Source organism: Rousettus aegyptiacus, unplaced genomic scaffold, assembly GCF_014176215.1.
Source record: "Rousettus aegyptiacus isolate mRouAeg1 unplaced genomic scaffold, mRouAeg1.p scaffold_m13_p_11, whole genome shotgun sequence".
NCBI classification, from domain to species: Eukaryota; Metazoa; Chordata; class Mammalia; order Chiroptera; family Pteropodidae; genus Rousettus; species Rousettus aegyptiacus.
The window spans coordinates 75,776,294-75,788,613 of NW_023416286.1; the positions used below are offsets into that span (position 1 = coordinate 75,776,294).

The window sequence follows — 12,320 nt, forward strand, 5'->3', positions numbered from 1 at the left end:
ACAAAACATTTATACCCAAAATGTTTCTTTCTGGTAGGGTTATAATTTATATTTTTTTTGACATGAACTGTATGAAAAATAAACATCTCACTTTTAAGTTTTTCTTACATGAAACTGGGATTAGTATAGTAGAAAAATTTCCAATTTGAATTGGTTTGTCTTAAATTGGTGTGTGATATATTAGAACTTGACTAGTAATAGTTACGGTAAGTAAACGAATATTGCCCTGATTAATTTCATAAGTATTTCATATAGAATGTACTGTGGTAGGATAAAGTAATGATCATGGGGCTTCAAAGCCAGACTGCCTAGGTTTAGATCCCACTTCTGCCTATATAACTCTAGACAGGTTTATTTGTGACTGATAAATAGTGCTTATGTCACAGAGTATTGCGAAGAGTTTTCAAATGATGTACTCAGCTACTGTTGTTATTGTTTTATTGATTAAGATTTAGGAAGCAAGGAATTTTTGGTTAAATCAGAGTTAGCCCTCTTTTCCGTGCATCTTATATAACGTAATTTCGTAATTAAATTTGCATTATACTTTTCTAGTAGATGATCAAGGATTAGAAATAAGAGCATACTCAAGTTTGTTAGTTAGGACCAGTTTGTACTTTATAGCATTAGAGCTAAAATTTAAAAAATACTTTAGTTGGGGGGACTTCTGTGCAAATAAGTCTAATGTTATTAGGAACAATGAGCCTAACACTGCAAGCTTTTTAGAGGAAAAAATTGAATCCAGTTTTACCAAAATGGAACATCACCCATTTCTTCCAACCAGTTAGAAAAAAGCTTAGTTCTAAGAGATCATCTCTATAGTTTTAAAAGTATGCTAGGAGGCATTAATAATATTGTAAAAATTAACATGCTGTAGGAATCCTGTGAAATTAAAAGATTTTTGTTAGATGGAAACATGAACGAAAGATTAATAATGCATGTTCAGTGACTTGAGAGAAAGAAAGCACTATGTAAACAGAAGGTAGATCATTTATTAAACTTAAGTTTTAAATGGACATAGATAACTATTGAGAATGAAAAACATCAGATTGGTTAAGAGTTTTGAAGTCGAGATGTATAGACTTGGATCCTGTTACTACTAATAACTGTGACCTTGAGCAGAGAATAATGGTACACATACTCAGTTTTCTCATCTGAAAAGCGAGGCGCGCTCGCGCGCGTGCGTGTGTGTGTAAACACATACCTACACATGTATATAGCACAGCACAATGCCTGGTTCATAATAAGCACCCCAAGTGGATATTGTAGATACAATCCCAAGTAGCTATTGTAGATACGATCTCTTTATTTTGGTGATTTATTGGTGAAAGTTTTATTTCTTAAACCAAAATTTGTATGAACTAAAGTTTTAACTCTTAGTAAACTTTATTTCTATGGATGTATAGTAAAATAAAAATCTATTTTTATATGGACTCAGTAAAAGGAGGTAAAAATGTTTATGATTTAGATTTTATATATTACTATAGTAAAACTTTTATTTTTTAGTGCAGTTTGTAGAGTCTCTAGCAAGATTGACTCATGTAGTAGATGCGTAATAAGAGATTGGTAACATAATAGCTGAGAAACAAGAGCCTAAAGTTATATTCAAAATACATGTGTGCACACACACATGTGAATGTTTACATAGGAAATACTTTCACTGTCTTGTAGGTAGAAAAGGTAACGTGAATAAATATGATATATAGCTGTCTCAGATTCTCCTTATTTAATGATTTTTCATTGGCAGAGAAACAAATTCTATGGTGGAAGAATTTATGTTACTTGCCAATATCTCTGTTGCAAAAAAAATTCATGAAGAATTTTCTGAACATGCTCTGCTTCGAAAACATCCTGCTCCTCCTCCATCAAATTATGAAATTCTTGTTAAGGCAGCTAAATCCAAGGTAAAGCCCTATAGTTCGAAATGGTATTTGTATTTGTGTTGTGACCTATTCATTGCTCTAAATAATAAGTCTATATTCACATCTCTATGAAAGCTTTTTGTCATTTGATGCAAAAATGTCAGTAGTTCTCTTCCTTTTTATTACTGATACATATTTCATATATAACATTGCGTAAATTTAAGATGTACAGCGATACGTTTGTATAGACTTAAGTTATTTGCCATATCCTGGGCCTTTATACATGTTCTTTATGCCTGTGTTCCTTCATGCCTCCTCTGAACTGCCCAACTTCAGAGACTTATAATTTTTTTTTGCTTTATCTTCAACTCAATTAAACCCTCTTTATATCATGTTCCTAAGAAGTAAGTCCCTGTATTATATGCAAGGGGAAAAGGAAAATTATAGAAAAGGCACCATTTCCTCAGCCCCACAAAACTTCCTGACTCTGGGTAGTGGACTCATTTAGGCATAATTACCCTTACCCTTAGGGTGACTGGCTAAGGTGGAGGATTAGTTTTAGCTCTTAGGGCATTATTTTAACAGGATGGTGTGTGTTTTTGATATTTCAGACTTTTATGGTGGGCTACCCCTGTCATATCTCTAAGAACAGAGTCAGCTTCTCTTTTGCTCCAGTAGGGTTTATGCTATAAATTGGGGAATTTTCTCTTACTATCTTATTTCTTCCTAAGACCTGGGTAGAGGAAGGGAGATTTAAGTATTTTTGCCTCATTTCCCCAAGCAGAATAAAGCAGCTAAGCTCGATGTATCACAGCATTGAGCTGTAGATACCAGATACACTTTTATTTTGTCTCTGGCCTTTGCTTCTGCTCTGAATGGAATGAAAATACCTGCAGAGATAATCTAGACAAGCAGGAAAGTATTCAAAGCTACTTTGATTTTTTTTTCCTACCCTAACTAAAATTAGGCAAGCACACGTTGGACTTTGAGACATAGCACCACTGCCGCCACCATCTTTTCTTCAGAATGTTGATGAGCTTGGTACCTTTCATTGCATTCAGAAAGTGTTAAGCTCTCCTGTTAGACAAAACAATCATTGCTTTTTATAATTTTAGTTTTCCTAGGTTAAAGGTAGAAGACAGACACTAGTGTCTGGTCAGCAACAACATGTGTGTTCAGTCTGATCCATTGTATTTTGAAGACATGACGGTACTGATTCTGCAGTGTTTCATGTGGTGCTCTTTCCCTCCTCTCTATTCACAGAATTTAGAAATTAAAACTGATACAGCCAAGTCTTTGGCTGACTCTTTGGACCGGGCCGATTCACCTACTTTCCCGTATCTAAACACTCTGTTAAGAATATTAGCCACTCGCTGCATGATGCAAGCCGTGTACTTCTGCTCTGGAATGGATAATGATTTTCATCACTATGGCTTAGCATCCCCCATATACACACATTTCACTTCACCCATCAGAAGGTACTTTTTCCTTATGAAATGAAAGGAAATAGAAAAGAGTTAATTTTAAAATTTAAAAAGACATTTTAATGCTAACGTAGCATGATTCTCACTTCTCCCTTATATATCTAGATACGCGGACATCATTGTTCATCGGTTGTTGGCAGTGGCTATTGGGGCCGACTGTACTTACCCAGAGTTGACAGACAAACACAAACTTGCAGATTTATGTAAAAATCTCAATTTCCGGCACAAAATGGCTCAATATGCCCAACGTGCATCAGTGGCTTTTCACACCCAGGTACTTGCCTTTCGTTGATAATGTGAGGAGAGATGAAGTTTAGTTAATTTTTTATGTAATTTCTTTTCTTTTTGGATAATTTCAAAATATTTAAGACAATTCATATAAAGGTTGTATGTTATTTTACAGTTATTTTTCAAAAGCAAAGGCATAGTAAGTGAAGAAGCCTACATCCTATTTGTAAGAAAGAACGCTATTGTGGTGTTGATTCCAAAGTATGGTTTAGAAGGCACAGTCTTTTTTGAAGAAAAGGACAAACCACAGCCACGGCTCACTTACGATGATGAGGTACAGTATTTCTTATGTTTTATTTGTGGCAGGGGGAGAGGTGCTTTTTCCTTAACAGGTTACAGATTGTACCTATAAAGGGTCAAATTGTTTTTTGTACCCTACAAAATTTAATTATGCCAACTAAGTTTACTGTGTATTCAGTTTCTCACTTCAGCATATCTTTCCACATAAAAATGTTGACCTTGATTTCTTTGTTTTATACCATATAAAATTTCCCCCCTAAGGAAAACTTGAATTACACTTTGCCCTAGCTGGAGGGACAGGCTAATGTAAAGGAATAAGTGGCTGCTTACAGCTCAAGGAACGGAATTTTCCTATTTCCTGTGTCTCTTATTTGACACACCCCCTACTTCCCTAACTTATTTCTTCCCTTTTAAGTGAACTAGAAGCAGTAAACTGCCTGCAGTATCTCTGCGCTCCTCTACTGGACCAACAATTTGCTAATTAATGGGGTCAAAATCCTGAGGTTGAATATATATTGGGACCAGCTTAATGAAAGGAGAAAGTGTGCACAGAAATAGCTCATATTTATATGAGACAGCTAGATCAGTGGTTTTTGTTACATTGAACACCTAGATGTGCTTATTAAATATTGAAGTAATTTTTAAATTTAAGCTTTTAAGTTAATATGAGAGGTAAACTATGAAGAATTAAAGCTTTTAAGTGTATGAAAATAAAATGTGTTTTGTTTAGATACCTTCACTTAAAATAGAAGATACTGTGTTCCATATATTTGATAAAGTTAAAGTGAAAATCATGTTAGACTCAACTAATCTTCAGCATCAGAAAATCCGCATGTCCCTGGTAGAACCACAGGTAAGACCAAACTTACACTGTCTGTGCTGTAATAGACTATATTTTGTGAAAGACGGATATAATCATAAGTTATTTCCGTTTAATGATAGAGGGACTCCTGGAAGTAGTGTGGAGGACAGATATTACTTATCAGTTCCTGTTTTCTTACTGATTGCCCTAAGACGTGGGATCCTAGCTACTTAGGATTCTTCTTAGGATTCTGGTACCAAAAGCAGAGTTCTCTGAGATCCTCCACCTTGTCCTTTTTCACTTCTTTTTTGAAAGCTGCACTTCTAAAGTGTAAGATAAAGTGTGTTTCACCTAGGATATTGGTTCTTAACCTTTGTTTTGCCCCAACACAGCTGAGGCCTCTGATGCTGATAGTCACAGTGGCTTGTATTGGCTAATATAATTGGCTGTGTTATAAACACAGTTCTCAAATGACATGCTTCTCACCTATTGAGAATCATGTCTGCCTTTTACATTTTTGAACCACCCTTACTTTGTGTGCGAAATATATACTGTATTTGGAAAACCTTTTCTAACTCCATTTTTCCCATCTAACTCCTACGTCTTTTTGAACGTGGAAGTGTCAGTGGGAAGGTGAAGGTGAGAATGAGACTTAGTCCATATTTATGGTTTTCCTTACCTTATTTTTCTCCATTTGCATTATTTTAGATACCAGGAATAAGCATTCCTACTGATGCTTCTTCAAACATGGACATTAATGAACCAGAGAGCAAGAAGAAGAGGCTTGAAAAATAGCTATAGTCAACAAAAAAACCTTCAAGGATGGGTTTCCTTCAGGGAAACAAGACACTTGAGAGAACACTTCTTAATCTAAGAAATGTGTGAAATAGTTTGTTACTTTTAAGTACATTTTAATAATTTGAAAAATTTGCATTTTTATGGAACTGTTGACTATCTGTCGCATCATACTTTATTTCTGGATTGAACAGAACTATTTATGCAGAAAAATTCAAGTCAACATCCATCACTGAAATAGTGACAGGATAGTAAATTCAGGCATCTCTAAAAATCATTTAAAGGGTGCATTCATCTGCTTATTGAAGAGCAGATTAATTTTGTATAAGTAATTTATTTCATATTGATAGAAAAAATTACCATTTTCATATGAAGAAAAATAGAACATTTTTAGAAGCAAGGAACAATCTGTTGTTTCTAAATCTTGAAAGCTGTTTGGTATGGCAGTTTTCAGATTTCAAGACAGTGAAGTCAAGATGTCAGGGAATTCCGTATTTAATTTCCTTTGCCATCTTTAATTTACCTTACATGTGGTGTTCTTTGTTAAAGACCTCCTGCATTTTCTTAGTGATCCTTGAACAGCTGTGATTGTTTGGGAATTGAATGTTGTAGGAAGGCAAGATGTAGGAGATTTCGATCTGACTGGAAAAATAGTTTTACCAGGTAATAAGTATGGTCATCACCCTTGACCTTCACCTCAAATGTCTCCCCCCAAAGCATTAGGGTTCAGAGAATAGAGATGGGTGCCACTTTAAATGTCACATCATGCTACTTGTAAAATAAAAAGTAGGTAATTAATGGTTTTTAAACCACATATGTATCAGATTATGTAAGAAAGGGGGGTTGTATAAGTACATATCGAAGGGAACAGATTGAAGTATTATAATTTGGTATGCCAGTAACTACTTCCTTAATCACAAAGATGAATAATGATTAAATTGGCATTTTCAAGTATTTTGAGATAGTTACCTTAAAACATTTCACTTTGCTTATTCAATTTCTAAAGTACCTGCAGTGTACCAGGCTTATCCCAGTCAAGTCAACTATCTCTGCCTTGAAGGAGCTTGTGATACAATGAGAAGAGTGGTAAATATTATTAGCACTTATACTAAGTATGAATAATTAGTGTGTATTTTTAGGCACTCAATAATTATTAAATGATTGTTCTTCCATTTTTCTGTTACTGAGGAAAACATCCATACATTGAGGCAGAAATTATTTTAGATGAAGGAAAATAGCTCTGAGTCATTTTGGGTCCATATGGTAATGGACTAACATGTATTAACAGCAGGAGTCAGCAAGTGTTCTGGAAAGGGCTAGCTAGACATTGGAGGCTCTGCTAGCTGTACAGTTTGTCACAGCCTCGGTACTCAACTGTTCTGCTCTTACAGTGCAAAACAGCTGTAGACAGTATGCAAACAAATGGGCATAGTGAGCTTCCAACAAAACCTTATTTATGGACACAGGAATTTAAATGTTACCAATTTCATGTGTCATAAAATATACTCATTTGATTTACACCACCCCCACCCCAACAAATCCCTTTGCCCACAGGCCAGTTTGCAAAGAAAAGGGAGACTTTTTGGTGAAATAAGGCTGTGGCTGACCTTGTCTATTAATTTATCTTTGCAAGTTTGTTTTCTTGTGCCTCATTTATAAGGAAGGCTAATTCAGGCATTAGTTCAAGATGACCAGAAACCTTATTTTCACGCTTTTAAGGCCTCTGGTAAATCTAAACTGCTTCTAGTGCAGGTTCTTATGCTAAGCAGCTTAGACTGATTTTTTCACTTGAAAAGCTCCCTTGGGTTAAAATTATTACCCCCATTTAACAGATGGGAAGATTGAGGATGTATAGCTCAGATCGAGTAGTTAACAAAGTAGGTGTCTGAATCAATTATAGTCACTACTGTGTTTCTTGACTTCCGCTATTAAAAAATAGCCAGGGAAGCTCCTACCCCAGGATCTAGAACTCTTCTTTATTTACAGTTGTCTTAAGTTTATATTGATTCCAAAGCCTCTGTGATTAAGGACTCATGTTCTTAACATAGCATCTTTAACAGTGGACCTACTGGCTGGGAGAGGATGAGCCAGGTACACAGTAAGGAACATTTTTTAGAGGTTAACAGTAGTAAGCTTACAGGTAAGGAAAAAATGGCAGTGATAGTTATGTCTTTATTTCCTAGGGCTCCATGTGAATTATCACTCCTTTATGAATTTTTAAAAGGTGATTTGTAAATATAAACATACATTCTCCAAAGATAAAGAATATCCCCACAAACTCATACCCATTCTAACGTCCAACACGAATATAACTTTTAAAATAAATTAAGTCACATATCTGCCCATACATCGCTTCACAGTCTAAAGCCCTGCAGGAGTTCCCGTGTCCTGTTTGTCCTCTCATTTTTCTCCCTGGCCAAATCTGAGCTGGAAAAGATGTCCCACCCTAGGGATGGAGCTAAGATTCTGGACATCCCGCATTTATCCCACTAATAAAAATAAAATATAATTTAGTACTATTTTCTAGTATTTATACTTTTTAAAGTAGAACTAGGCTAGTTGTTACTGGCAGTAAGATTATCTACACAGAAATGAACAAATAGTTCAGGAATAAATATTTTTGGAAGCCTACTTAACCTCCCCTCCTCTCTCTTCAATTAAGTTAAATTTCTTTTATATTTAAATCAGATTTACTTCTTTCACGTAGGTTGGAAATTCAAATTCATCTATATAATCCCATACTTTCATGTAAAATTAAACAGTACTTCCACAGTTGCACATGCTCAGAACTCAATTCAGTGCCGTCAGTCAGGCTTACTAATTTGCAGTTCACCGACCCTGTAGATAGGAGAAAAGTCATCACTCTCAAATTTTTTGTTAAACACATCGCTCAAGGTAAGTACAAAAATATTTATTGACAAAAAATAAACTTGTACTTCAGCAACATGTTGACAGTTCCAGGAGCTTTTCTGTTGTTTCTATGTCCCTAAATTAAACCCTTGATTTTTCACATTAAGGAGGGAAACAGCGAAGCATGTTAGGTGAAGCAGGCTTTCCCCAACTACGGTCCCGTAGGCGAGCTGCTGCTCAGCAGTAGTCTTTGGTTCTGAAAGAGGTAACTCTATAGGCTGCTGCACTGAGGACGATTGGCTGTCTTTGTCCAACACCTCTGTGTTGTGTGGTCTTGCTATGAAAGAAGAAAATATCTTAATTTCAACTTAAATAGACCATTCAAGAGTGCAACTATTGAGACTTTTAAAAACCTAAATGCAGATTCTAAAGGGACAGTGAAGATAGGGGTTTTTTTTCAAATCAATATTTTGTATCAATAAGTACTTCTTGTACCTGAATATGCAATTCACTTTTAAGTGGACAGCTACAATCTCACCTTATGACAAAATGAAGAGGGAAAATAAGTGGCCTCCATATGAATTCTTAATATTTAGAGTTATATTTAGTAGTACACTTGATGATGTTTACTATGTTTATTAATAAATTGGCATATAAAAAATTCCGATTAGCACCTACATTTATGATGGGTTTCTTGAAATAGGTACAGTTAAAACCATCCTATCTAGGTTCAGTAAATTATCAACAGTATATATACTTGTGTAAATACTTTGTATGTAAGGTCCATGTTATCTCATTCAGTATCCAAACTCTATAAAGGCTTTGGATTTTACGAGCTCTTTGTGTGTTAATTTGATATGTATTATGGTCTCTCAGTTGTACTATTTTCCTCTCTAATAATAAAAGTTCTTTTTTATGTTTAGCTTTGAGACAATATTTGAGGCAAAAATCTCTGACTCTCCTCTCTGGTACCCCCAACACCTATTCCTCTTTAGTTTTAAGGAACTGATTTCAAGTACCGATTCCAAAGTAGGGCTAGCTCTCCTTCTCTGACCTCTTATACTCAAAAACCACCTCTTGCTGTTTAATCACCTGAAGATTGGATGAGGCATAATCATGATAATCAAAACTTTAAGCAAAATGGAAAAAATAGACTCAAAAAGTCTTATTTAGTAAATACTTCTACAACTGTATCAAACTGTTTTCCCATACCTTTGTATTAAAAACTTGACACTTATTCTCGACCTCCAAGATTTGTGCATCACCCTCTCTGCAGTAACTTTCTGCCCCAACCGTATCCATCATATTGCTTCCACAATTCTGTGTGTTATAGCCACTATCCATCTAAAGGGGATGAGAACAAAAATAAAATTAACTTAAGGATAACACTGCAAACTAATTCACTTATCCACAAAATGAGGAACTTTTTAAAGTAAACTTACTTAAAATTATAAAATATATACACATAAACACGATTATAAATATAAAATGGAATATTCTCAGCTGAACAATGTAATATTTAATGTTCATCATATTGAGTGGAATTTAAAAATATATAACACCCAAAAGGTAGTTTTATATAGAACCAGTTCTTAAAAGTAGTTACTGTACTATGAAGTTCCTTCTATCTTGTATTTTCTTCAGAATCAGTGAACAAGCCAGTAAGAACATGCTTTCCAGTTACTTTGTTACCATACTTTGTAGTTCAAAATGAGGATTAACAATCAATTTTTTTACCTTCCAGCTCATTTACCAACCTTTAAGTAGCTTGGTTATATTTCTAAAATTTACCTAAAAGGCATGCTACCTTTAAGAGTATTCAAAATTATACACATTTTTTAAAAGCTGGGCTACATTATATTCATACCCATTGATGAAAAAAGCTTCATAAAATAATACCACATATAAATGGCTCTAGATTTAGTTCAGCTATTCACTTAACTGAAATTATAGCATTCTAGGATACAGTTAATACCCAAGAAAGCAAAAGAAGGATTCTAGCAAACTTCATTTTTGGTACATATATTACAAATATTGAGAGCCTAAAAAAGTGCCCGGCCCTATATGGCACTCTCTATAATGTCATTCTTACTTTCTCCTCACTACAACTCTGCTGACTTCAGGGAAGAGGAAGCTAAGGCTCAGAAGCGTTAACTTTCAAGGTCAAAGCTAGGTGAACAGCTGAGGCTCTAAAGCCCAGTCTGCCACCCACACTGCATTTACCTGCACAATGCTGAACGCCAAACACAAAATCCCAGAAAGATCTGCTGCACCTAAGCTCTTTTCTGTGGATTAGGATCAGAGGAAGGGAAAGGTGTGTACTTTTGTTCCCAGCACAAAGTAGCCTAGAAAGTTCATTCTATCATAATCTTAAGAAAAATATTTCCAGTTTTCAGGAATGGATGAGTATTTGTTCACTTCTGAGAGTGGAGAGTCACGTTCCATTTAAACAAAACCTTATGATGTGTAAAAAAGAAATACTGCTATCCCAGGGGAAACTCCCTGTTCTGCTACCATATTGACAGCTATAGGTCAAAATGTAATTATTTTTTCCAGAGAATCTGCCAAGTACTCTTTTAGCATTCATCAGTGCCAAACAACTGGCTTATGTAACTCAAATACATAATATATCAAGGGAAAAGTTAATAGTACAGTAGAGGGAGTAAGTAAGACCCACAGGAGTTTGTAGGAAGAGAAGGATCAATGGGCACCCTGTGAGATGGTGGCTGACCCCACTGGCTCTCACCAGACCCCTCTAATATTGATGCCTGCGATGGACCAACCAGACAACACAGGTCACCTTACTCCCCACAGGTAGAAATGTACAGCTGAGAAGGATGAGGTGATTTTCCAGAAGTTAGAAAAGAGCCAATAAATGAAGGCCTTGAGCTTACAGATCATAAGTGCCCTCTGAGTGCCCAGCACAATTAATGAAATGAAAACCTACACCAAAGAACCATTCGACAAAGGGCACCGTGGACAAAGAAAAGATCCTATACTCCAGGGAGGGGGTAAAAAGAGATCATTTACAAAAGATTAAGTTTTAAAATGGTTTCAGATTTCTCACTAGCAATACTGAATAGAATCAATGAAACTGTGCCTTCAAAGTCTGAAGACAGTTGTTCCCAAATTCTCAAATGTGAAAGAATAAAGAACATACGATCAGACATGAAGTATCTTGAAAAGTGTTCTAACTCAGAAAGCTGTGAGAAAATGTGTTCCAGTAAAGAAAGAAGTAAACCAGGAAAGAGAAGAATGGGATACAGAGAACAATACAGAACAATACAGGTTAAGGGAATCCACAGTAAAGCAAGTCACAAGGCCCTGAGAAAATATGGCTGTCTCTGTTTGAGAGTTACCTCTGTGGCAGGAGAATAAGAATGTATGAATACATTTTTAAACAACAAATGATCTTCAAAAGGTAGGCATTATTATGATACAGCTCAAAGGGTAAAATTGAAACTTATTGGTAGTTGTCACAGACAGACCATACTTTAGCTCAACATAAGGAAGAAGCTTGTCATGGTAAGAGAAGTCCCAAAATGTACTGGAATATCCATCCCTGCGGATACTGAAGTAGAGATAGAGTGGATGACAATTTAATAGTGATATAGGCTTCCAATGGGTGTTGGATTGGATGATTTAGGTGTATTTCAATGAAAGTATTTTATAATTCTACAGATGCTTTGAAAAAAGTAGTTAGAAAAAGGGAAAGAGAAAAGTTTACTATACCTTTAAAGCTATGTTTGTATGTGCTTTTTCACTTAGGAACTAAATTTAGAAGCTAAAATAGGTAAAAGTGATTTTAGAGAGTGTGTGTGTATGTGTGTGTGTGTGTACACACACACATACAGAGAGACAGAGAAAACAATGATCCCAGAGGTCAGGATATATAACAGGCATAAAAATATGAGCAAAAGATTATATTTAATTTTTAGTCAATTAGAATCCCTCCATGAGTTTAAAATGGATAAAACTAAAGCATTTTAGGGTTGTTGTGAG

General features: G+C 35.3%; 2 protein-coding genes across 5 annotated transcripts in view; one reads left to right on the plus strand and one right to left on the minus strand.

Moving 5' to 3' along the window:
• DIS3 (DIS3 homolog, exosome endoribonuclease and 3'-5' exoribonuclease) overlaps positions 1–9,252 on the plus strand; it is a 27,000-nt gene extending 17,748 nt beyond the window's left edge. For all 3 annotated transcript variants that reach the window (XM_036228903.1, XM_036228904.1, XM_016133402.2), the window contains 6 exons: positions 1,745–1,901; positions 3,123–3,337; positions 3,449–3,617; positions 3,747–3,905; positions 4,602–4,724; positions 5,382–9,252. In XM_036228903.1, the coding sequence (XP_036084796.1) occupies positions 1,745–1,901; positions 3,123–3,337; positions 3,449–3,617; positions 3,747–3,905; positions 4,602–4,724; positions 5,382–5,468 (910 nt within the window). In that variant the 3' untranslated portion in view covers positions 5,469–9,252. The remainder of the gene's footprint in view (positions 1–1,744; positions 1,902–3,122; positions 3,338–3,448; positions 3,618–3,746; positions 3,906–4,601; positions 4,725–5,381) is intronic.
• BORA (BORA aurora kinase A activator) overlaps positions 8,364–12,320 on the minus strand; it is a 21,685-nt gene continuing 17,728 nt past the window's right edge. For both annotated transcript variants that reach the window (XM_016133405.2, XM_016133404.2), the window contains 2 exons: positions 9,531–9,662; positions 8,364–8,655 (listed from right to left, as the gene is read on the minus strand). In XM_016133405.2, coding sequence (XP_015988891.2) covers positions 8,590–8,655; positions 9,531–9,662 — 198 coding nt within the window. In that variant the 3' untranslated portion in view covers positions 8,364–8,589. The remainder of the gene's footprint in view (positions 8,656–9,530; positions 9,663–12,320) is intronic.